This window comes from Somniosus microcephalus, chromosome 11 (assembly GCF_052327205.1).
Source record: "Somniosus microcephalus isolate GS21.2 chromosome 11, FLI_Smic_1.0, whole genome shotgun sequence".
NCBI lineage: Eukaryota > Metazoa > Chordata > Chondrichthyes > Squaliformes > Somniosidae > Somniosus > Somniosus microcephalus.
Genome location: NC_140997.1, coordinates 37,605,780 through 37,632,615, shown reverse-complemented (window position 1 = coordinate 37,632,615; position 26,836 = coordinate 37,605,780). Strand labels below are relative to the sequence as shown.

Genomic DNA, 26,836 nt, shown 5'->3' with positions numbered 1-26,836 from the left:
GCATTTCAATGTAAAAGCCGGGCAACCAGGCGTAAGAATTTGACAGACTTTCAGCGGGCGGAAGTTGCGCAAACAGCCCAACTCTCCACCCACAGAGGCACTTTTCTTGGGCATGTGGAGGATCTGTCACGAGAATCGCTAGTGCCGGGCTTCAGCGCATGCGCTTCGCATGTCTAAACCCGGCACTTGTGCGGCTCCTACAGGCGCATACACAGCTCATACGCACCCGTAGGGGTCGCAAAATACGGCCCAATGATTTGTGAAGCTGTATCCCTAAATCCTTTTGCTCCTCTACCCATTTAGACTTATTTGCAATGGAGTGTGTGGCCTCCTTATTCCTCGTACCAAAATGGACCACTTTACACTTATCTATACTGAAATTCATTGGCCATTTACACGCCCATTCTGCAAGTTTATTAACGTCTTCTTGTATTTTGTTTCAGTCTTCCTCAGTATTAACTACACCCCCCAATTTGGTGTCATATGTAAATTTTGAAATTGTGCTTCCGATTCCTGAGTCCAAATCATTTGTGTAAATATTGAGCAACAGTGGTCCCAGCACCGATCCCTGTGGAGGTCCACTTCTTTCCACCTTCCGTCAGTCTGAGTGACTACCTTTAAACTCTTCTCCCCATACCAAATAAAGCTTTCCATCCACTGGGCCCAGCTGTACATCAGCATTCATAAATACAGCCCTTTAGAAATTGCTGGGTCAGGAATCACCACCATAGTAACTGTTGTGTTCCCCCAGCCTGTTATGCATTGCACAGTAGGAGCATCATCAAAATATGCTAATGAGCTGACCTCATTTCATGGGACAAGGTCAACTCACTCAGCATAAGCACATGGAATACTTGAACAATGCCAGACCAGAAAGATGGCTGAATAGCTGCTTAACAAGTGTCAAAGAATTATTAATACAGTGTGGCAGAACCACTGAATGACTCTGGCTAACTGTATATAATTCTCTTTAACGATGTTCTAACACCAGCCTAAACCTGTACCATTGTGTTAGGCATTACTGTGTTTTGTATATAGAGTTTGCATGTACGGGGCGTGGCCCCTTTAAGAGCGCGGAAAAACGCAGGCAAACGCGATGACGTCACGTCACAAACCACGGGACTGCCCAGGCAGTCCTCGTGGCATCTCCGTTGAGTAAAGACCTGTTTGATTGTTCTCGTGTTGATCTCTGTTATTCGTAGGAATTCGTTCATTCCTATAACAGCACATTGTGATTGGCTGGTACTTTATTGTTAGCATTAGTAAATTTGCATTCTGTGGAATCCCATATTTCCTATTATTTTATCAACATGTCGCAATTTGCAATGAAAATGAGAATCTCACAATTATTTTGAACAAAGTTGAAATGAGGACAGATCCACAGAATTAAATTGTTCCTTTTGAAGACGGAGGTGTTTTACCTATGGTTATTCACCATCCTCGGGAGGTTAAATTGGGAGAACCCCTGATAGTGCCTGGTCTGTCAGAAGGACCAGACTCAATGGACAAAATGACCATTTCCATTTTCTAATGTTTTTAATGCAGCTTTTATCAAACAGGAAGCAACTGTGGTCTGAGCCAGGACTTCATCGCAACCGTTGTAAGTGTTTGCCACGATTAGCAGACAAGCAATGTGATTGTAAGAGGGTAAAATTAGTATGTTTATTTTGTACAATTTCCATAATGGAGTTGCCCCTCAGAATAAATCATTTAACACCTTCATTGAGAATTTGTGATTAAGGCTCCAAATACTGACAGGCGAGTGAGAATCGGAGGAAGTTATTGGACTTGAACGTGTAGCCATCTGGTTTAGAAACTTTACTGCCTTTGCTGCAAGGCAAGAAAGTTGGCCTTAGTTTTTAAAAGAGCAATTGTAAATAAAGTCCAACCAATATAATACTGTAAATGTGCTGGCTGATAGCAGACAGAATCCTGAAACTGCAGCTTTGCAGCGGACTTCAATTTGAAGATTATTGTTCACCAAAGGTGAGGAAAAGAATATAAGGGAAGATATACAGCCTGGTCCCATTGCTTAAATGTCTTCTCCATAGTTCCTGACAGCAATACAGTATCCATTAAAACAAACTGGTTTCCCATATGAGAAAAAAAACTTGTTAAAAAGTGAAATCAAGGTCAGGCTGTACCAGCATGGCGATTAGCCTGAGTTGTGAACTTAAAGGTTTCTGTCCCCTGTGTGTCTCTAGGATGAATTAGGGATGAAGATGTGAAGTCAGTTACTCCCACTACAAAATAAACAAGAACTTATATGTTGTATGTGATGTACGCTCAGACTTACAGTGCATAAAACATTTTCCAGTATAGGTGCAGTCTATACCCAAGTAATTAAAAACAGCTTTTCCACTGGCACAAATTACAGTGCTATTTGCGTCCAGTCTTCTGAATCTGTTCATTAGCACATGTCTAGGCATAGATTTAGAACATAAGAACATAAGAAATAGAAGCAGGAGTAGGCCATTTGGCTCATTCAATAAGATCAGGGCTGATCTTCTACCTGAACTCTACCTTCCCGCGTTATCCCCATATCCCTTGATTCCCTTAGAGGAAAAATTCGGTGTCGCCCCTTTTGGGGCGCTAATGTCGCTGGGGCGCTAACTTTAGTGCCCCAAAACAATTAGCACCCCTCCACCTGAAATTCAGTTGTAGCGCCCCAAGCAGGAGTTGGAGCGCTACTGGAAGTGTGCTGGGCTGAGTGATCGCGGCCGGCACCCCGAAGAAAAAAAGTTAAAGGGGGCAGGCGCTGGCAGTCGGCCCAAAAAAGTGGCCGCCCGACAACTGCCCTTTAAGTAGCGCTGCCACGGCCGCAAAAACGCCACCCTGACCCTGTCGGACATATTGTCCGGTGATAGGTCAGGGGTGCAACCCAAGTTTGCGGCCGGGGCGCGAGCGGGGCGCTGTGCACAGCGGTGACTTCATCATCGCCACCGCCGCTAACCTCCCACTGAATCTCGCGGGAGGCGTTAGCGGTGCCGTGCCTGGGCGCTGGGGATATGCGTCCCGTTAGTGCCCCCCCAGGGGCACTAACGAGAGGTGCAAATCAACCCAATTTTTCCCCCTATCCAAAAACCTATCGATCTCTGTCTTGAATATACTCAACAACTGAGCATCCACAATCCCCTGGGGTAGAGAATTCTGAAGATTCACAACCCTTTGATTGAAGAAATTTCTTCTGATCTGAGCCTGAAATGGCCGACCCTTTATTCTGTGATGTGACCTCGAGTTCTAGACTCCTCCTGTCCAGCCCCTTAAGAATTTTATGGGGCAAATTTTGCGGTGGGTATGACAGCGTATTCTGAGAGTACGCCTTGTACACCTGTACTGGCAAGGTAGGCCTTGACAGATGATTTGCACCGATGGGGAAATACTCATTGCTGGCGCAGAGTTGGGTTAATTGCCCACCAACTGCCCATCAATTATGGATGAAAATGTTACAGTTTGTGAAAGCAGGCGCGGGAGCCTGTTTCCCTGTGAAAGGCACCCATTTTTATTGAACATTGAGAGCAAACAGCGGATATAATTGTAAGCAATACAACTTTTACCCTAAAACGTGCAAAATCTGCAAATTGTTCAGTAATTTTAAATAAAGTTGAAATTATACCGTTACCAGAAAACCATCCACAGAAAGAAACTACTTGTACTGAGCAGATATATGTTAGCAAAATACTGTGGGTGCTGGAAATCCGAAATAACAACAGAAGCCCACTGACTCCCACAGCTACCTGGACTACACTTCCTCCCACCCCACCTCCAGTAAGGACTCTATTCCATTCTCCCAGTTTCTCCGTCTCCGCCACATCTGCTCCGACGATGCCACCTTCCACACGAGTGCTTCCGACATGTCTTCCTTTTTCCTCAACCGAGGATTCCCCTCTACCGTGGTTGACACGGCCCTCGGCCGAGTCTGTCCTATCTCCCGCACTTCTGCCCTCATCCCTGCCCCTCCCTCCCGGAACCACAATAGGGTTCCCCTTGTCCTCACCTTTCACCCCACCAGCCTCCACATTCAACGGATCATCCTCCACCATTTCCGCCACCTCCAACATGATCCCACCACCAAACGCATCTTCCCCTCCCCTCCCCTTTCAGCATTCCGTAGGGACTGCTCCCTCCAAGACACCCTAGTCCACTCCTCTATCACCCCCAGCACCCCTTCCCCTTCGCCTGGCACCTTCCCATGCAAGCGCAGGAGATGCAACACTTGCCCTTATACCTCCCCCCTTCCCACTGTCCCGGGCCCCGAACACCCCTTCCAGGTGAAACAGCAATTTATTTGTACTTCTTGCAATCTAGTATACTGTATTCGCTGCTCACGATGCGGTCTCCTCTACATTGGGGAGACCAAATGCAGATTGGGTGACCGCTTTGCGGAATACCTCCATTCAGTCCGTAAGGGTGACCCCGAGCTTCCGGTCGCCTGTCATTTCAATTCACCGCTCCATTCAAACTCAGACCTCACCGTCCGCGGCCTCTTGCATTGTTTCACGGAAGCTCAGCGTAAACTCGAGGAACAGCACCTCCTCTTCCGATTAGGCACTTTACAGCCTTCCGGACTCAATATCGAGTTCAACAATTTCGGATCATAACCTTGGACCCTATTATATTTTTATATATTTTTTATCCACACTTTTGGTTTGTGCCTTTTCCTTTTTTTTCCTCTCCCACATGGCAGCTGTCTTTCATTCTGCCAGCGCATTTCACACTTCATCTAGAGCCATTCTTTGTCTCTTTACCTGTCCTATTACTATCTCGTCTCGCCTTGAATATCTCTTAATGTCTCTTCACCTCTCAGACCTTCCCTTTTGTTCTTTCATCCCCTCCCCCATTTCCCAGCCCCCTAACCTGCTTTTCAATCTGTCTCATTTCCTGCTTTTTTCTCAGTTCTGACGAAAGGTTTCGACCTGAAACGTTAACTCTGTTTCTCTCTCCACAGATGTTGCCTGGCCTGCTGAGTTTTTCCAGCATTTTCTGTTGTTATTATGCACTGAGCACATACTGCTTTTATTAGTAGTCTGCACCAACAAGCCTTCTGATATTCCAACATCTCACGTACTGTTTGTAAATGATACCGCGCCGTGGCAGACTGGGCGCTTTAACGTACGCATGAAATGTTTAATTACTTTTATTGCACACAAAACAAATATCCACACATTTTATAGAACTATGTATAAGTAACTATGTGCGAGAAAGCAGACATTGTGACAAGTGCATTATACATGGCTGCACGGGAATTTCATATGAAGTAGGTGGGAAAACACAACTATTTTTTGGTTTAGTTGGCAAATTTCATCGTCCCCTTTTCTGCACCCACTCTCACCGAAGCACGTTTTGTTTCCGAAAACCTAGCAGGAGTTTTTAGGCTATGATCTTATACAAATGCTGCATTTTCAAAAATCAACATGTTGGTATTTTGTTACATAATTTTAACAAAATGCTGATATATGAAATAAGTCCAAGTCTTCTTCTTCTTCTTAGGCAGTCCCTCAGAACCGAGGATGACTTGCTTCCACGTTAAAAATGAGTTCGCAGGTGACTGATGAGTCCAATGCGGGACCTACAGTCTCTGTCACAGGTGGGGCAGATGGTGGTTGAAGGGACGGGTGGGTGGGGTGCTTGGGTTGATGTGCGCTCCTTGCGCTGCCTGCGCTTGGCTTCTGCTTGCTCCCGGCGAAGAGACTCGAGGTGTTCAGCGCCTTCCCGGATCCTTCTCCTCCACTTTGTGTGGTCTTGGGCCAGGGATTCCCAGGTGTCGGTGGGGATGTTACACTCTTTCAAGGAAGCTTTGAGGGTGTCCTTGAAGCATTTCTTCTGCCCACCTGGGGCTCTCTTGCCTTGCCTTCTGGAAAGGCAAGTCCAAGTACCAGTTTAATTAAGGCCTAGAAATTCGGTTGGTAGCGCCAGCGATTAGCGCCTAATGAGTCCGAAATGTGGGGCGTTACCCAATGTTCGGGCGGGTGCAATGAAGATAGCGACACCTCCCATATTAACTATACATTTAGCGCCTTCGCTAACTGTTAGCGCGCGCCCATGTGCGCAGGCAGGTCATGACGTCATTTCAGTGTGCAACGCCTTTTTGGCGCCCCTGACCGGATATTCGGTGGCGCCCGGAACCTTTCCGCCTAGCGCTATTAGTGACAGTTCGATGGAACGTTCCCAGGCCCTTCTCGGAGTCGGGGGGTGCTATTTAAAGGGGACAGCTCTAGTATAAAAGCTGCAGCCACTTGGCCTGTTCATTGTGATCGTTGCTGCAGAGAGTTGGTGAGCTACTGTTGAGCAGTTTTTTTTGGATTTAGCCTTCGAATACTTGGGACCTTCAGACCTGTCCGGAGCAGTTGGAGCGCTACACATTACAGCGTGTTGCCCGACTGGCATCGGAATGGGAGCTGCTTTGGAGGGGAACGTCCTCATGGCCGGACACTTTGAAGGGGCACAGAGACGGCGGGAGAGAGGGCCGGGATTGGCCAGAAGGAGGAGGGGCAATGGAGGTCGGCCAATCCGAAGATACGCTGCGAGGGTATTCAGGCAGCAGGTGTCATACCTTGCCATGTCGGAGGAGCAGTGTGTGCGAAGGCTCCGATTCGGTAAGGAGGTTGTGACTGAGCTGTGCCACCTGCTTGCTGAGGATCTGCAGCCGCGTCTACGGTGCAGGACCTCTCTGTCGGTGGCCGTCAAAGTGACTATTGCCCTCAATTTTTACGCCAGCGGATCCTTTCAGTCAACCACTGGGGACATTACGAATATATCTCAGTTTGCAGTGCATTGTTGCATCCGGCAAGTGACAGCTGCCCTTTATCGAAGAAGGCATCAATTCATCACCTTCCCTCTGACCCTGGAGAAGCAGGCGGAGCGCGCGCAGGGCTTCGCTGCTATTGCGGACTTCCCCATGGTGCAGGGGGCGATTGATTGCACACACGTGGCTTTGCGGGCACCATTACTGAATCCTGAGGACTTCCGCAACCGCAAGGGGTTCCACTCCCTCAATGTCCAGCTGGTCTGTGACCACCGCCAAATGATCATGGCAGTCAATGTGCAATTCCCTGGGAGCAGCCACAATGCGTTCATCCTGCGGCAGACCTCAGTTTCTGACCTTTTTGAGGGGCCGGCTCACCCACGAGGCTGGCTTCTTGGTGACAAGGGCTATCCTCTCTGCCCATGGCTCATGACCCCACTCCGTTTGCCCGCCACCCCGGCAGAAGAGCTGTACAACAGCAGCCATCAGGCGACCAGGAACATTGTGGAGCACACTAAAAGGTGTGCTCAAACAGCGTTTCCGTTGTCTAGACCATTCGGGGGGAGCCCTGCAGTACTTGCCGGAGCAAGTGGGTCGTATCGTCGTCGTCTGCTGCATGCTCCACAACTTGGCCATTCAACGAACCCAGCCAATGCCAGCTGTCCCTCAAGGTCCAGCAGAGCAGGCGGACGAGGAGGAGGAAGAGGAAGAGCAGGCGGACGAGGAGGAGGAGGAGGAGCATGCGGACGAGGAGGAGGAGGAGGAGGAGGAGGAAGATGGGAGGTCTCCTGAAACTGGAAGGGCCATCCGTCAGAGGCTCATCAGGACTTGGTTCGAGGCCCCTCTGACGGAATGATGGGTGTCAATCGTCCTGCGCACTTCGGCTCATAAAAAGCCTCTGAAGGCCACCATGACTGTAAATAGTTACGAGTACCATTGTAAATTAAAACTTTTCTTTATTGTCAAAAAAGTCCTTCCTTCCAGCATAACAACGTCATGTCAACAGAAACCATAACTAACAAAATAACAGTTAACTCTTTGGCAAAGCCGCAAAACTAAACAAACCATTTCCAACAATCACAACAGGTGAGGGAGTCCTTGAATTTGGCCAAAGAAACGTCTCAGCGTCTCCCTCTACTGCTGGCCCCTTGATGGAGACCAACTTTTCTTTCGCGGTCGGCCCCTTCCCTCCCTGCTGCTCCTACGTAATTGAACCCCAGTGGCGGCGTCAAGGCTGGGGAATGCCTGCTGACTGTCTGGAAGTGCAGAAGCCCCTGAGGGACGGCCTGGACGAGCTCTGGGCTTGGAGGGTGCGGAGGCTGGCTGCTTGATCTGGCCATGGCTGGAAGCAGTCTGCACTGCAGGTGGTGGCAGCTGCACTGCAGACATTGCAGCGGTGGCATGAGCAATGGTCACCTGCTGAGAGAGGACACCTGCACCATGGTCGGGCGACACACGGGCTCTCTGAGGGGACCGGCTCGGCTCATCCGTCACAATCGACTGCTTCACTGATTCCTGGCCTCGTGTGGTACTGGAAGGGCCCGGGGTTATACTAGCTGATGCAGCTAGGCTGGCAGCAGTGAGTGTTCGCGTTGCCTCAATCTGGGTGTTGACGAGGCCAGCAAGTGACTGCGTGGCAGCAGTAAGGACCTGTGTGGCAGGTGCCAGTGCTTCGGAGAAGCCCTGGACAGTTCTTTCCATTGCTTCGGACAAGGCCGGAGCAGTCCGTTCCACTGCCTCGGACAAGCCCTGGACAGACCTTTCCAGGGATTGTCCGAAGCTCTGAACAGTCCTTTCCATAGCGGCCTCGAAGCCCTAGACAGTCCTCTCCATTGCTGCCCCGAATCCCTGGACAGTCCTCTCCATTGCTGCCCCAAAGTCCAGCACACTCTTTGCCAGTGTTTCTATCGACTGAGGCATCCTCCCCACTGCAGCCATAAGCTCAGTGTGCCTGAGCCGGGCCTGGGTGCTCATTTCAGCCAGACTACGCACCTCCTCTGCACTCTGTGCAGCAGTCATCGCTCCCTGCCTTGCCCTCCGGGGAGCCGGCGCCCGAACTTGCCTACCCCCCTCGCATAGCTGCAGGCCGCTTGTTCTGGCAACTGGCTCCTCATCAGAGCATCCCCCCCTCCCCTCCAGGGAGCTACTATCCCCAGTCTGCAGATGTGTAGGCTCCCCTGAGGCTGGAACGGATGGTCCGGCTTCCTCCTGATCCTCGCCTCCGGAGGCACTGGCACTGGCAGCTTCAGGGCGCGGATCCCGAGTTGGTGATGCAGCATCTGAAAGCAGGGAGGTGGAAGAGTGGCTTTAGCAAAAGGACAGCTTGGCAGCAAGGGATGCCAGATTGCGGCAAGGCTATGACATGGGTCCACACTGAGAAAGCATGCTGGCGGGGGGACCAAGTGGAAGGAGACAGCTGTAAAAGGTGAGAACCTTACTATCGCTGTCGACAATGGGGTCGGCAGCTGCAGTGGTAACAGGACCACTCAGACGTCCTCCAAGAATCTGGTGCACTCTCTCCTCGAGATCTGTGAGAGTGACCACTTGTGGAGGTCCGCCACCGGTTCGAAGCTGGTCCTTGCGGATCGTCGCCAGCTTGGACTGCAGGGGAAAGAAGGGGAAATTCTGTTACATGATACCCTGAGTGATCATCTCATGCCCCCCATGGTGCAAGAGCCCTTACACGATGCCTTAAGTCAAATGTGCATGTGTGTGCCCAGAAAGGGCCATGGGTGCTTGCTGACAGATGGCCATTGGGGCATCATGGCTACAGGGTGCGCGAAGTCAGGTTCAGATGGAGGGAATCAGAAGTTTGCATAAACAACACTCACCCTAATGACCCGAGTGACGTCGTTGAATTTCTTCCTGCACTGAACAGGGCTCCTGGTCGCCATGCTGCTGGAGTTGACCCTCTGACAAACATCCCTCCAAGCTCGGCGGTACTCCTTTTGATTCGGCCTCCTGCCATTGTCAGGATAGAGAACATCTCGACGGCGCTTCACTGCGGACACCAACTGCTCCAGAGCCTCAATGCTGAAGCGCTCTGCTCTCTGTCTCACCTTCTCCATCTTGACCAAGTTTTTTGCGCCAGAGAAGGGCGAGCGCCGATTCTGAGGCCTACAGGGCGATGAGTGTGGAAGCTGAGGCTGACTGACCCACCCCTTTAAGAGCCGGCCGGCGCCTGGAAGTCTCGTGGTTATCGGTAATTGAGATCACCTGCGCTGCGCCCGTCCGCGCCGATATTGGGTAGCGCCGGAAGTTTTGCGCCTTAGGAGGCCCGTGCAACGTCTGAATTCGCGCCTCAATCCCCTTTGGGGGCGATGCAACCCAATATCGCGCCAGGCGGCGATGAGTTTCGTCTGGCTATAAACTTTGCGCAGCGCCAGTTCTAACGCCTCAAGCGGGGCTATACCCAATTTCTAGGCCTAAAAGTTTAAAAAAGTTTTTAAAATGTAATTTCAATGCAGGAGACTGAAAGAAGCTTCTGTGGGCGTGGCTCAGTTTTGAGAGATTTTGGGGGCATCTTCCCTTATGCATAGGCCTTATGTTGTGCTCCTGGCCTCCGCCGAACAGCAAGTCTATGTGTTGGGCCTTGCACAAGGTAAGTTCATATTCCTTTCGGAGGCCTGCGGTGTACTCCATAGCTATGTTGCCGACCGCAATTTTTGGGCCAAAATGTTTCAATGAGATCACCTCTCATTCTTCTAAACTCTAGGAAATAGGCCTAGTTTACTCAATCGCTCCTCATAGGACAATCCCCCCCATCCCAGGAATCAGTCTAGTGAACCTTCGTTGCACTTCCTCTAAGGCAAGTATATCCTTCCTTAGTTAAGGAGACCAAGGGGGCTAAATTTGATAGCCCCCAAAAATGGGTGCGGGTATCGTGATGCACGATTAGTCCGTGACCTTTGAATCTGAAACAGGCAGCACGCAAACTTTGTGCTGCCTGCTAATTTAAATGGTAGTAGAGTGCAGCCCAGCGCTGATTGTGCTGTTGAGTTGCTGCATGCCTCAGCAGGGGGCCCAAGTTTGTGCAAGACTAGCATCACTTAAAGCTAGCCTGCACTACTTAAAGCCAGCCTGCACCTCTTAAAGTGGAGGTGCATTCTGGCTGGAGCAGGTGCTGGAAATGGCTGGGGAAGACATTCTGAGCAGGAAGAAGACATACTAATGGCACAACAGAGAAGAGTGCGGGTGCCAAAATTTTCCGACGCAGCACTGGAGGCCTTGATGCAGAAGGTGGAAAGGAGGAGGGATGTCCTCTATACACAGGGGACCAAGAGACCTTCCAAGCAAACTGCAAGAAGGCAATGGGAGCAATGTAGCCCCGAGAACCTGGGTGCAGTGCCGCAAGACGTTTAATGACCTCACACGAGTGGTCACGATCAGTGAATTCCTCTTCAAATGCCATATCCTTACAACTGAACCACTAGTCACAGACACTGCACAATTCCTCACCCCCTTCACTCACCTACCAACAATCTCTATCAAACAAGACTCATACCTCACATTCATAACTTCACCTCACCCTCACACATTTAGCACTGCTGAAAATCTCACACCCACATCTCACAGCTTGCACACACCACCAGCTATTCAACCATGATGGGCACATCACCCAAACACATTGCTCAGCACTCACTGACACACTTCCCTCTCTCTTGCAGGACAAGGTGGCTCATAACCAGAGACAGCAGGCGCTACCCGCAGGGAGACATGCGCACCTGCATGACCTAACCCCCAGGGAGGAGACGGTGCTGAAGGTTATTGGAGTGGCCATCGCTGAGCCCGTGGCCAGTGGCGGGGCTGAAACTGTCGAAGATAACGGTATCCTCATACCTAATCCTCCTTCTCGCATCTCATTTTCCCCTTATCCCACAATCTCTTCTGATTCACAAGCTGCAGGTGGTGTAAGCATGCACCTCTTGCTTCCCCCCCTCCCCTCACTGCAACCCTACCCTTGTGCATTTCTCCTTTCAGATAGCCAATAACTGCAACCTGACCAGGCAGTGACAGAGGAGCAAGAACTGGAAGAGGAAGAAGGTAGTGATGCTGAAGACACAGCACTGTCACTCGATTTCACACTTGCAGTCGCCAGCTAAGATACTGACACTCTGCATACTGTAGAGGATAGATTAGACATGGGATTTGCACATGGTGAGACACTGGGCATGAGGGGTCTGCAGCCAGGGCAGGGGGCAAGGGTAACGCAGGTGTCAGCTCCCCGCTGGAGAAGGTCGCACACGAGTTCTGTTGCAGAGGACTCAAATGAGGATTTGATGGGGCGGCCTACAGAAGAAGACTGATGGGTACGCACAATGAAATGCTTGGTGCATTGGCAGGCCTGCCAGAAAGCCTGCTTGCAATGTCAAGGAGCCTAGAGGAGAACGGCAACAACCTTGCACAGGGCTTTGCGCAGAGCTTGGAGCCCATCCTGTCCAGCATGGAAGTAATGGCCAACTCCATTAGCGCACTTGTGGACCCAACCATGATGCAGCGTCTGATGGCTTATGTCTCAGCTTCCATTGCAGCACAAGCAGAAGCCATGCAATGTCTGGGTGCTGCAGTGGAAGCTCAGACTCCAGCCACCATGGCTGCACTTACCAGTGTTGAAAGGGGCTTGCAGGGTGTCACTGCAGTCCAGCAATCAGTCCTCCAAAAGATCACTAGGATTGCTGAGGCTCTGCCCCGGGGGAGTGGCAGTGGCTCCGTGGAGCACGAGCCTACTGTCCTCTCTCAGGATGGCAGCATTCATCCTCCCACCACTGCCACTCCGCCAGTGCCCTTGCTTTTGCCTGTCAGCCAGCCAGCTCAGACAGCTGCTGCCCATGCTGAGAATGTGCATTCCAAAGCCAGGCCTTCTAGGCCCAGAGCTGCTTGAGGTCATCCTCCAAGGCCATCTGCAGTCTCCCCCACTAAAAGTCAGAAGCCTTCCACCAGCCATGCTGCAGCCACTGGGGTGGCACTTCATTGGAGCACCAGGACAGGCAAAGGCACATGGAAGACAGGCACTAAGGGAATGCACATGGCTGATTAGTTGACTTTGGTATGTAATATTGGATGGTTTAATTTATAAATGTGGTTTGGAATGTTTGTTTTGTGATGGATTTTTTGTTGTAGCATTGTGGCCAAGAGGATGGTGTGATGGTCAGTAATAGAGAGAAGTCAAGGTTTGGGACTGTTGGTGAATGGGGAATTGGGGTTGCGTTCACTGGTACTGCAGTTGGATGAGTCGATCACGGACAGCCTGGCCAGAAAGGGCCTGGGTTGGTTGTCTCCTCCCTTCCTCTTCCTTCTCCTTCTCCTCTTCCTCCTCTTCCTTCTCAGCCCTTCGCCGTATACCTGGTGGCAAGGGCTGTGACTTCATGATGGCAAGGCTTGCGGTGGCTCAGATACGGATGGTACAGTAGACTGCCGCAGAATGAAGGAATCATGACTGTTGCTAGGATACCGAGCACTGAGCTGCATGATGCGTTGAGTATGGTCACCAGCTGGACATTGAGGGTGTGGTATCTCTTCCTGTTGCGGTACATCTCCAAATTCACATGTGGTGCCCGCAAAGTGGCATGTGTGCAGTCAATGGCACCCTGCACCGTGGGGAAGCCTGCTATCCTGGCGAAGCCATGTACTCACTCTGCATGCTTCTCTCTGGCAAGAGAGAATGAAATGTATTCACCTCTCTTTGCATACAAAGCCTCAGTGACCTCCCTTATGCAACAGCACACGGTAAACTGGGAGATGTTTGAAATATTGCCTGCTCCAGCCTGGAATGCGCTCGATGCATAAAAATTCAAGGTCACACTCACCTTCACACCCACTATCAATGCCGTCCTCGCCCTGCTCTGAGTTCACAGTTCTGCCTGCAACAGATGGCAGGATTCAGTGAGCACCTCCTTAGTGAAGCGGAGATGTCGCATACACTGTTCCTTGCTGAAGTTGAGGTAGAAGAATTGCTCCCTGTAGACCCTGGGTAGATATGACCTCCTGCTGAGAGCCCTTCTCCCCCTCCTCCTCTCTCTTTGAACAGCTTGTCATCCTCTGAGTCGCCTCTGATCATTTTCCCTGTCATTCTGCAGGCCAAGGGAAATATAAACTACTGCACCCATGTCTGGGAGCAACTAGTCTGAGCAGAAGCCTTGAATTAACCACCCACACCAAACACATCTACAAACTCACCAAGAGCCAATAGAAATCAATCAGCAGCTAACCTCAAATCAATCAGCATCTCCCTCCCAGAACCACGATAGAGTTCCCCTTGTCCTCACCTTTCACCCCACCAGCCTTCACATTCAACGGATCATTCTGCGCCATTTCCGCCACCTCCAGCATGATCCCACCACCAAACACATCTTCCCCTCCTCCCCTTCAGCATTCCGAAGGGACTGCTCCCTCCGTGACACCCTGGTCCACTGCTCTATCACCCCCAACACCCCTTCCCCTTCGCCCGGCACCTTCCCATGCAAGCGCTAACTCTGTTTCTCTCTCCACAGATGCTGCCTGGCCTGCTGAGTTTTTCCAGCGTTTTCTGTTGTTACCTTAGGCTTACTACTCTATTTGGCAACATTATAAGCCTCTCCCTTTAATCTAATATTATCTTTAACTTCTCTTGTTAACCACAGTTGGACCACTTTTCCCGTGGGGTTTTTATTCCTTTGGGAAATGTATATTCATTTTGAATTATGAATTATATCTTTAAACATTTACCGTTGCTTATCTACCATCATATCTTTTAATCTAGTTTCCCAATCTACCTTAGCCAACTCGCCCCTCATAACTACATAATTTGCTTTGTTCACATTTAACCCCCTAGTTTCAGACTTAACTAAATCACTCCAAAACTCAATAAAAGATTCTTTCATATTTTATGATTACTCTTCCCCAGATTATTAATTAACCCTGTATTATTGCACAATACTAGATTTAAAATTAGTCTGTTCCCTAGTTGGTTCCTCGACATACTGATCTAGAAAAATATTGTGAATGCATTCCTAGAACTTGAGCTCCACACTATTACTGCAAATTTGGTTTGCCCAGTCTATATGAAGATTAAAGTCCCCCATGATTACTCTGTTACCCTTGTTACATGCACCTCTAATTTCCTGATTTATACTCTGCCCGACACTACAACTACCAGTAGGGGGCCTATAAACTACTCCCACCAGTTTTTTCTGCACCTTGTTGTTTCTTAACCCCACCCAAACTGATTCTACATCTTGATTTTCCAAGCTAAGATCCTTTCTCTCTACTGTCTTTATCCCATCCTTTATTATCAGGGCTACCTCCCTCCTTATCCATTTTGCTATCTCTTCTAAAAGTTACATATCCGGTAATATTTAGTTCTCAACCTTGGTCACTCTGCAACCACGGCTCTGTAAAGGCTATTAGATCAAACCCATTTATTTCTATCTGTGCTATTAATTCATCTATTTTGTTGTGAATGCTTCGCGCATTCAGATATAGGGCCTTTAGCTTTAACTTTTTTCTATTTTTCCCTGATATCACCTTAGTGGCTGATGCCCTTTGCTATGCTCTCTGTCCTTTCCTGACCCTCTCTGCTTATTTTTACCCAAATTGCTACACTGCTCTACAGCCTTGACTCTTACTGCTTATGAATTTACCCTTTCCTGAATCCTCGCACCCCTCCTTCATTAGTTTAGACAAGCACAGGGAGTGCACTAAAGCTAGGAATGGAAAATTGTATGAAATTTGAAGGGATTGGAACAATTCAGAATAGAGGGACAAAAATTCTGATAGCTTTTGGAAAGGCTCCGAAGGTGTCTCATTTCAACTTATTTGTAGCCTTTCCTAAGTCTGCAGGGGAAGGTAGCTAAAATGAAAGGAAAGGAAATATAAGATGGAAGCATAAGTCTGAAGGAAGCAATTGGCCAGCCACCGTCCGACCGCCTAAATGATGGCTGCCGAAATGGAGTTGGTGCTGTGTGAGGCAGAGGCTTAAGAATAAACAAAATATGAGGCAAAATAAATGTGTATATAGAATTTTATATCAAAATATATTTACGTATTTGTGTAGAATTTCCTACATTACAACAGTGACTACACTTCAAAATTACTTCATTTGCCATATAGCGCTTTGGGACGCGGTGGTCGTGAAAGGCGCCATATAAATGCAAGTCTTTCTTTTTTTTAAAGAATAAATATTTCTATATAATGTATAAAATATTGAACATAAATTGCATGGAGTATTTTATATATCATTAATAAAATCAGTGGGGGAGAAATTCAACTCACCCGTATTTTCTGGTGTAAAATCAATGTAAGACCTCCGAATTTGCCATCACAATCTGCCATGTCCAAACTACGCTGGATGACATATTGGCTTGGGTGACTTTTAGTCATCCAGGGTGCCTGCCTGAAACAGGCAGGAGGATTTTTAAATACACAAAATCGGGGTCTTACTAGTACAAATGGGTGGTGTTTGTGTCACACATCCTTCACCTAGATTTACCAGGGTTGAGCAGCTTGACCGATGGTCCTTAAAGGGATTGCCGGAGGCCGTGCAAAAAAAGGAACAGCAGATTTTCTGTATTTTTCTTAGCCTAGTAGAAGCAGGAGTGTTCCACCCGAGACCACAGTAAGACTCCTGCCTGTTGTCAGTGGTCTTGAGGCACATCCACCCCCCCCCTCACCCCCAGATTGCTTTACCCTCCAGACCCAGTCAGCTTGGGAACCAACCAATTTACCACCTTCACCAACCGGCAAATTGCAGCAGGTCATCTATTTGGCAAATTTGGCTCGGGCCTTAGTCTGCCACGGCACATGGATTATCACTCTGTCGGCTTTGGGCCCGTTTTGGAGAATTTTATATTTCTACGAGTGTCAGTTTCTGTGCTGCTTGAAGTGTAAGAGTAAAGTTGATTATGTGACTGTCGCTTTCTTCGCAACTCAGCCCCTCCACCACAATTTTTCAGTGTCCACCTTGCTGGCCTCCTCATCTCCTACCCTGCATAAACTCCAACTTGCCCAAAATTCAGCAGCCTGTACCACCAAATTCTACTTGCGTAAAAGCTCTGCCCTCTTTGACCTACATTGGCTCTCTAACTTCCAACACATATAAAATGCTCGTTCTTAACTTGAAACCGCTCCATGGCCTCAACCCATTCTATTTCAGCCTTATGTACCCTCTATCACCCCATGGTCCTCTGACCCTGGCTTTTGTGCATTATCCCCTCTTCCTTTGTTACCAGAGCTGTCAGCTACCTCAGAGCTACTCTGTGCAACTCTCTCCCCAAAATTCTCCACCAATCTACTTCTCTCTCCACCTTTAAAAGTATTGTAGGAATGTCTAGTTCCTATCCAAAGACTGAGGTCCACTCAGGCGATCAAAGAAAACGAAGTTTAATGGAAACTAACAGGTTTAAACAAGTATCTACAGGAGAACATCGAGTGTAGGTCTGCTCAGTTCAGGGGCTCCACGAGGACTACTTGGGCGGTCCCGTGGTTGACGTCATGACGTTATCACGTTCTTCCCGCCAGTGGGGGATCAAGTGATGAACGGCATGACATCATCGCGTTTACCCGCGCTGTTAAAGTAATCACACTCTGTACAAGTAAACAGTATAAATAAAGATACAGACTCAGGCTGTAGCTAACATGTTGTTAAAGGGAATTATATACAAACGATCTGAGTCCTTTAGTGGCTCCGCCACAGTATCTTTAAATCCCCTCTCTGAGCAATATAAATGCAAGTTGTTGTTGTTGTAGTCTGTAAACCATATATTATGGGGCTGAAATTCTGCTACCAGTGCAATGAGGATTTTTGTGCCACACATTGTGGTTCAATGCCCAGCAGTGGAGCAGTATACTGATCGCATTGACATTTCTGCTTCAGCTCATTTGAATAATTATTCATAGTTGCAAATGTGCAGCGATCGAGTCCAATGTGTCAAATGGAAATTCTGGCCAACACATCCAAATTAAAGGTACGTGTGCACTTCCTGCTTTTCTTTAAGCTGCCTGCACAATGTTTAGTATGTGCTTGGGAGGATGGGAGGGTTGGCCTTTTCCCTTTTGTTGCATTGTTTATTGTCTTTTTTTGAGTTCCATTTTAATGTCGACTTTTCTTTTTCTCTTTTCCTCTTTTTAGTGCTACCTGTTAGCAGTGTTTCGCTCTGACATGACACAGCACAGGCTGGTAGGATGGGCACTCCTGTTGAAATTCCTCTTGCCCTCAGTGAGCTGGAGGATAGCAAGGATTAGCTGAGGATTCTTAAGAGGGAAGACTGACTATTCCTGAAGCAGATTGCTTACATCCATCATTACCCACAAGGGTGGGTCCACAGACACTCCCAGAGCTCTTTAACATGTCAGTAGAGATGTGCCTTCAGCATCTATGGTTGACCAATAATACCTTCTGTGCAGGCAGGTTTATGAAAGGAAGTGCATTCTGGTGCTTGTATGCTGCTGCTGACTTTTATACACCTCCTCATTAAGGTGCAGCCCCACAATGGCGTAATTCCAGTGTGAACCAGTGGAAAAGTCAGAACATATCTTTTGGAGCTTTATTGAGGCTTATGCCATGAAGCAGTATTAGCCTTCTGTTCCCCCAGCAGTGGTAGAGCAGAAAACGCTGGGCAGCATGTCTGCACTGCAGTCATAATGCATGACCACTGTTCCTAATTTCTTCCCCTTCTGAGGCTGGTGTGTAGCTCCATTGCTGGTGCACAATAATGTAATATTAACCCATGCATCTTAATGGCTCACAGGTCATGCATTTACAGCAGAACTATCAGGAGTATGAATCTTCTTACTATGTTTCTCATGTGACAATCAAGTCCAAGGTTGAAAGTTTGAAATCAAGCAGAGAAGCCTTTTCAGGTGTATGTTAGTTACTTTTGGTACTGTTCATCCCATTACACTAATTCTTAATTTATAGTGCATATTACATTTCACACAAGAAAAATACTTTTTGCTCTTTAAAACAATGTATACATTTTTGTTATTTAGAAATGGCATTTATTTAAATGTGTGAAAGGAATTATAGTTTATTTTCTCTAAGAATTGGACCATGTCATCTGATAAAGATATAGGGTTAACAAGTTAATTTTTGTTGCTGCTGAATAAATCTAAACCATGTGGTCGAAACATTTTTAGCTCTGCCCAGATGTTAAGTACTTACTTTCTGTTTTCCACTCCCTGAACATGTGATGCAGGCAGCCACCTCTGCATGCTCCAGCACAAATCAATTCCAGATTAAAGATCTCAGTGTTTGTTGCACTAAGGGATTTCACAGTAACTTCTTAGTCCAACATAGGGTAGGGAATCGTATTTACTTCGCATAGCAATGCACTTCACTTTGAAATGATGTATTTTCATGTTATGATATTTCTATTTTTAGGTGTGTGTTCTAATGTTTAAAAGTACTGCTACTCTGATATTTTAAATGCTCAGAGTTTTGTAAAATTAATATTTTCACTTTACCATCTGCTACACTTAACTTCTGTTTCTTTCTTTTCACTCTCTCCTTACTTTAGGATAGTCACCAAGGACAGCTTCCTACTTTTCAACTCAGGATGTTTTTCAGATTCTTTTTTGTGTTTTTTCTGTTTCTCTTGCCTGTGGTGCAGGGCAAAAAACGACCTGCGCAAAGCGATGAGTGGAATTACCGAGATGGATGTAAGTAACCTTCCCCTTGTAACTGATTCATTGCATTTATTCATTTTAAGTTTCTGTTACTATGAGAAATCCTGATCCAATAATTGATGTGAACTAGCTTTTAATGAATGACATGTACACATTGAAGAACATGAAATCTGTCATCTAATATTTGTAAATATGAGTAATAAAGTTAAAATATTAAAGAAAAATAATCACCAAAATAAAAGCAGTAAAATCAGAAGCACATAGAATATTGTTTTATTTGTTATATTTTTAAAGTACTAAAAATATCTGTTGAAGTATAAAGATTGCGAGGATTTTAAATTCTGTTTGCATTTCTGTTTGTAATGTGACATGATGCTGCCCCAAATTGTTTCTCCATGTGTCAAAGCATGAAAACAAATTGCAAGAAAGCTTGGTTCACAGGCACATATGATACCTTATAATGCCAATTTTGTATTTTTAAAACAGTTCAGTTAATATACATGATATGTAAATATTTAACCTATTTTTGTAGCTGACAAAGTTAATATGCGTGGAGTTGCCAATTTGACACAGATACTGGACAACTGGAGATTTGACATTTTGACTCAAATGAGAAATATGCTGAAAAATGACCTCCAGTCCCTCCTCCCCGATTATTCCAGGTGATGGATGTTTATTGTATGTGGCAATAACTCAAAATTGATTGATTTAATTACCTGTGATCAAAATCAGGTTATTGTGGGAACTCTTCTTGATTGAGCTACAGTGATATCACAGCAGTGCCCAATTTAATTTTATTTAGCTGAATTAAATAAGGATGGGAAACCTGGATTCAGTTTCTGATTCTACGGTCAGTTTGACTGTAATTGACTCCTGAACTGACTCCTGTTCACCTAATTTAAAATCAGATCTGATTCATTAACAGTGCAAACGTGGCTGGTTTTTTTGGCCAGCTCAAGTTGGGATTTTTCTTTTGTAGAAAGACGAGTGCTGGCATTTTTCAACGAGTCTATATCTTAACCCAATGGGTGAGCCCAACTCATCTATGGAACTGTAAATATTTCAGAAAAATGTTTGGTTTGGCAACTTCTAATGCAGTAGCTGGAACCCATCACTTTACATCTGGATGTATCAATGTTATTTTCTGTACCCCATACATCACTGAAAACAATTACAAGTCTGACTCTGAAAATAGATCTACATTTAAAAAAAAAGATTTTTGGGAAGTTAACAGACAGAATTTTGGCTTTGTATAATTTGTTATAATTTATGCCAGGTTGGCACAATCTTGGATGCAATTGCTATATCCCTACTAGCAACCAGGGACATTTTGGTTTGATTTGGTACCAAAGGTGGGATTTTGCTATAACAAGAATCATAGAATCATAGAAATTCATTCGGCCCATCTTGTCTGTGCCGGCCGACATAGAGCTATCCACTCTAATTCCACTTTCCAGCACTTCGTTCATAGCCTTGTAGGTTACGGCACTTCAAGTGCATATCCAAGTACTTTTTAAATGTGATGAGGGTCTCTGCCTCGACCACCCTTTCACGCAGTGAGTGCCAGACCCCCACCATCCTCTGAGTGAAAAAAATTTCTTCTCAAATCCCCTCTAAACCTCCGACCAATTACTTTAAAGCTATGCCCCCTGGTTATTGACCCTTCTGCTAAGGGAAATAGGTCTTTCCTGTCCACTCTATCTAGGCCCCTAATAACTTCATACACCTCAAATTAGGAGCTCCCTCAAAGAACCAAAGATTGAAGCCTTAAAATGGCAATTGACATTGATCAAACTAAATAACTGCAGATCACTGGAAAGCGGAGAGCATTTTGACCAAGTTATAATATTATTTCAGAACTTTAGAAAGCAAAGGTTAATGACAGAAAAAATTGAAGGAATCAGAGGTGATGCTGGCTTTTCAGGACCACATGACAGAATCAAATATTTGATGGGTGTGCACATCCCTGATATTATCAGTAGCTATAGTCACATTTTAAGTACAGTTAAAAACAAATCTGCAAAGAATATAGACTGGAAAAATATACACCCTTTAGGCTGTCTTATTTAGCTGAACTGAACAAGCTAACCTTTATTTCATAGTATTTCCCTTGCAATACCACTGTGGCATATGGAAAATGATAGTACTCTAAATAAGTGTAATACAAGAATCCTTGGGTCCAGTTCTAGATTGGAATGTTTTATGGTGTTTTTCCTGCCACATTTCCACAAACAAACAGACACACAGGCAGACATCATACATGCATTCCTGTCAGCTGTTTATGTGGCGAGGTTAATGTGTACATGTAGTAAATTACAATGACACAATGTTAAAAAGCTTTTAACAAAGGTGATCTTTTTAAAAATTGCTGTAGACTATTTAGAAAAAATACCTGTTGCTTCCTCGTTTAAAACAAGTATCACCTGGAAGATTTTAGTAAGGTACTCATTCCATTACAACATCACAAAATCAGACGCAAACCTACCGGTTGATAGTTACAGATAAACTCAGACTATATCACATGCAGACGACCAGAACTAACTAGGAACTTGAAAATCATTCACTGCTGGAAGAAATATAAACTGGACAACATCAAAAACTATAGATCAACAGAGTAGATACAAGGTTTAAAAAAAAGTAAAAAAGCACCTCCTATTGTGGTAACAGCTCTCTTCGATCATCAAGGAAGTTGGTCTGGAGAGTAACAGAGCCCAAGTATATAAAGGAACACAACTAACACCAGTAGAGATATAAGCGCGCATTACTTCCCCACAGGGAGGGAGGGGAAATCAGAAAGCGAATCAACTTGTCCCAGTCTTGTACACCTTCTAGCATCCAGATTAAAAGCAGAATAGGTGGAGGCTTTTCAATGGGTTAGCAGCTAGCCCTGTCAGGTGAACAATGATGTTTAATTTAGGAAAATCTAAGAGGGGGGAAGAAAATAACTTAACAATGGCGAGTAAAAGGGGATTGCTTTCAAGAAATACAACCTTTTAAAAATCAAACACTTGTGTTTTATCATATTGTGAATTCACTCTGTTTCAGAATCTCACCTCTTTCGGAGGCACTGGGCGATCTGTTCAAGGAGTTTAATGCACTAAAAGAGCACCTAAGAGATCTGACTGAAAAATTTAGTGCCCTGGAAATCTCAGTTGATGAAATGAAAGCTAAAGCTGCTGCTACACCCAGATTTCCTCCTAATGGACCCAATGGCATGACACCCAGGCAAAAGCTGAATCTACCTAAGAGAAAAGTTCTGGTTCCAAAGAAAAAGAAGGTCCCCCAGCAATAAAACAATGTAAGAATTACCTACAAAACTCACAATTCATATATATTACACACATATATATATATATATATATATACACACAAGACCTAAAGGATTTGCATATAATCTTATAGAAGTTGGTTACGGTTTGATGGTAAACACTTGTCAGGTGCTCACAGAAAGTTTTTGTTCGTTAAGAATATTTCTTATATTGTACTTCCAAAGTCTGACAATCACATTTCTATGTCTTAGCTGGTGTTCTAATAGTATGTTTTATTACTACTTTTTCCAATCATCTACATATCCCAAATATATGCAATGATTGTATACTTGAAAATGTACCTTTTGTTCAGCATTTATACTAAAAGCTGTTTAAATTAAAAAAAAATGTACAGCAATACCATGCCTTTTATTTCATTCTAACTGGCATGTATTTTATTTAAATAAAGTGATTAAAATAGGCAGGTGAAGCACACATTCTGATATGCTGGTATTTTGGGGATACGTTCTCTCACGACCATTTTCAGGCGGGTACTGGGTAACGCGCACGCTGCAGGCGCCAGAAGAAGCCTGCACGATAACCACCCAAAAATGTTCCTTGGGCCTCATCAAAATAATTGAATTGAGCTGCTGGCGCCTGTCGCACCTCCAGAGGCAGCTCACCGCTTTTGTACCCTGCAATTCTGATGGCTGCCTCACTCGAAGCGGTCCTAAGGTAAGTCCTAGGAGGTGGGTGGAGAACAGGAAGGGGGGGCTGACATGAATCTTGTCATTCATGTGGAAATGACTTAGGAAATAATACCGGGCGGTCTGCTGGTGGCGCTGTCCAGGGAGAGTATAAATACTCGGGCATGGGCCCAGCTTGCTCACGCCATTCTTTAACAGGAACTAGTGAAGGACACAACTAGGTCTCCATGTTGAAAAACAGTTGATTAAAGCCTTGTTTAATATTTAGACCAAGTGCCTAGTAGTTTTCTTACGTAAGGGGCCATGCCCAGGCCAGCAGCGGCAGCACTCCTGCCCTACTGCTCCATATTAAGGAAAGTATATATTATATATATAAAAAGAACTTTTGGTTGTTGCTTCCAACATCCCTTTAACGACCTTTGATTAGGCTGCATATACATTGGTAATCCTGAGTGGAGTAGGCTGGCCTCTGTCTAAGGACAGATGAACTTTTGGAATGGGTCTGTAAGTTATTATCTCTGGCTCAACCTCTTTTACTAACTATCCAATCCCCAGCATTAGATATTGTAACACTAATGCCTTAATTGTTTCCTGCCCTATCCTATAGGGCCTCCCTTTAGATTCCATCCATTTATCAAGAAATGACCGGACTTCATCCAGAATATTCGCTGATCCTCCTATCGTTAACTGGAGATCCATTTAGGTTGCGACCCCTAAGGGAAAACTCACCCCTCAAACTAATGTGTGGGAAACACTTACTTGAACCAACTCCAACTTAATGAGATTTGAATATCACGTTGGGGTAACAAATATATTCGACTGCTTTCTCATTTGAAGTCATCGCGTTACCTTAAACAACAGAGTACACACACATACAGTTGTAACAATGCAAGATCAAGTCTTTATTGAGACACCATATTCACGATTCCCTTATGAGTGCTACTATATAGTGATTTACTCACACTTGTATACCATTTTTTCCTTTGATCATTACATTTCATGCATAGAATCATAGAATGGTTACAGCACAGAAGAAGGCCATTCGGCCCGTCGAGCCCGTGTCGGCTCTCTGCAAGAGCACCTCCACTAGTCCCACTCCTCCACCCTTTCCCCATAGCGCTGCAATTTTTTTTCCTTCAAGTACTTCTCCAATTCCCTTTTGAAAGCCACGATTGAATCTGCCTCCACCACCCTTTCAGGCAGTGCATTCCAGATCCTAACTACCTGCTGCGTAAAAAAGTTTTTTCTTATGTCGCCTTTGGTTCTTTTGCCAATCACCTTAAATCTGTTTCCTCTGGTTCTTGACCCTTCTGCCAATGGGAACAGTTTTTCTCTAGCTACTCTGTCCAGACCATTCATGAGTTTGAACACCTCTGTCAAATCTCCTCTCAATCTTCTCTGCTATAAGGAGAACAACCCCAGCTTCTCCAGTCTATCCACGTAACTGAAGTCCCTCATCCCTGGAATCATTCTCGCAAATCTTTTCTGCACCCTCTCTAAGGCCTTCACAGCCTTCCTGAAGTGCGGTGCCCAGAATTGGACACAATACTCCAGTTGAGGCCGAACCAGTGTTTTATAAAGGTTCATCGTAACTTCCTTGCTTTTGTACTCTATGCCTCTAATCATGAAGCCCAGGATACCATAAGCTTTTTTAACTGCTTTCTCAAACTGCCCTGCCACCTTCAATGATTTGTGCACATATACCCCCAGGTCTCTCTCTTCATGCACCCCCTTTAGGATTGTATCCTTTAGTTTATATTTCCTCTCCTCATTCTTTCTACCAAAATGTATCACTTTGCACTTTTCTGCATTAAATTTCATCTGCCACGTGTCCGCCCATTTCACCAGCCTGTCTATGTCTTCTTGAAGTCTATCACTATCCTCCTCACTGTTCACTATACTTCCAAGTTTTGTGTCATCTGCAAATTTTGAAATTGTGCCCTGTACACCCAAGTCCAAGTCATTAATATATATCAAGAAAAGCAGTGGTCCTAGACCCAACTCCTGGGGAACCCCACTGTATACTTTCCTCCAGTCCGAAAAACAACCGTTCACCACTACTCTCTGTTTCCTGTCACTTAGCCAATTTCGTATCCATGCTGCCACTGTCCCTTTTATTTCATGGGCTTCAACTTTGCTGTCAATCCTATTATGTGGCACTTTGTCAAACGCCTTTTGGAAATCCATATACACCTCATTGCCCTCATCAACCCTCTCTGTTACCTCATCAAAAAACTCGATCAAGTTGGTTAAACACGATTTGCCTTTAACAAATCCATGCTGGGTTTCCTTAATTAATCCACACTTGTCCAAATGACTGTTAATTTTGTCCCTGATTATTGTTTCTAAAAGCTTCTCCACTACCGAGGTTAAACTGACTGGCCTGTAGTTGCTGGGTTTATCTTTACACCCTTTTGTGAACAAAGGTGTACCATTTGCAATTCTCCAGTCCTCTGGCACTACCCCAGTTTCTAAGGAGGATTGGAATATTATGGCCAGTACCTCCGCAATTTCATCCTTCACTTCCCTCAGCATCCGAGGATGCATCCCATCTTGGTGACTTATCTACTTTAAATACAGCCAGCCTTTCTAGTATCTCCTCTTTATCAATTTTTATCCCATCCAGTTTCCTCTGGTTCTCGACCCTTCTGCCAATGGGAACCTTCACTATGTCTATGGCAGCATCTTCTTCCTTGGTGAAGACAGATGCAATGTACTCATTTAGTGCCTTAGCCATGCCTTCTGCCTCCATGCATAGATCTCCTTTTTGGTCCCTAATCGGCCCCACCCCTCCTCTTACTACCCGTTTACTATTTATATGCCTCTGGCAGACTTTTGGATTACTTTTTATGTTAGCTGCCATTCTATTCTCATACCCTCTCTTTGCCCCACTTTCTTTGTTTTTCACTTCTCCTCTGAACTTACTATATTTAGCCTGATTCTCAGCTGTTTTCTCAACCTGACATCTGTCATATGCGCTCTTTTTCTGCTTCATCTTACTCTCTAGCTCTTTCGTCATCCAGGTAGCTCTGACTTTAGTCGCCTTACCTTTGCCCCTGGTGGCAATGTACCTTGAATAGTATTAATAAATGATGGTGAAGCAAAGATACATGCAGTATAACCAATTAATTGTAGTGAAACAAAGATGCATACACACAGCTAAAATGTATTCTGTCCTTCTTAATTCCTTTGAATTTTCCTATTACCATGGTTACGTTGCCTTACTTAGCTCAGTACCATTCCTCATAAGCACCAATGATCAGATAGACATATTCCAGATCATTACAGACATTGCTGAGGGTTACTTTCAGACATTGCATCATCCCCTTTACCTGTGAAGATGCTCGTGCCTTGCGGCCCCTTGCTTACAATCAATCCCATGTTCAACAGACAGTCCCAATCACCCCACCCCAAACTCCTGCCCCCTGGTCTCTGTTCATCCTTTTCCAGCCCAGCCAAGCCCAACCTTACACATCTTCCTGCTCAGTCTCTCCACCAACTGGTGCCATTTCCAGTCACCTCTAAGCAGGTGCTGG

General features: G+C 45.8%; 1 protein-coding gene across 1 annotated transcript; it reads left to right on the top strand.

The window, feature by feature from the left end:
- Positions 1–18,956: 18,956 nt before the first annotated feature.
- On the top strand, positions 18,957–22,990 carry LOC147110480 (uncharacterized). Its single transcript, XM_086002263.1, has 4 exons — positions 18,957–19,017; positions 19,237–19,378; positions 19,878–20,007; positions 22,391–22,990. The coding sequence occupies exons 2-4, from the start codon at positions 19,276–19,278 to the stop codon at positions 22,635–22,637; spliced, it is 480 nt and encodes a 159-aa protein (XP_085858389.1). The 5' UTR covers positions 18,957–19,017; positions 19,237–19,275; the 3' UTR covers positions 22,638–22,990.
- The last annotated feature ends 3,846 nt before the right edge of the window (positions 22,991–26,836 follow it).

What these genes read in the sequence shown, in the direction of transcription:
- LOC147110480 (XM_086002263.1), top strand. Translation starts at nt 19,276, where the DNA reads ATGTTTTTCAGATTCTTTTTTGTGTTTTTTCTGTTTCTCTTGCCTGTG. An exon ending in GTGGAATTACCGAGATGGAT is followed by an intron (nt 19,379 to 19,877) that starts GTAAGTAACCTT and finishes CTATTTTTGTAG; the next exon opens with CTGACAAAGTTAATATGCGT. An exon ending in CTCCTCCCCGATTATTCCAG is followed by an intron (nt 20,008 to 22,390) that starts GTGATGGATGTT and finishes ACTCTGTTTCAG; the next exon opens with AATCTCACCTCTTTCGGAGG.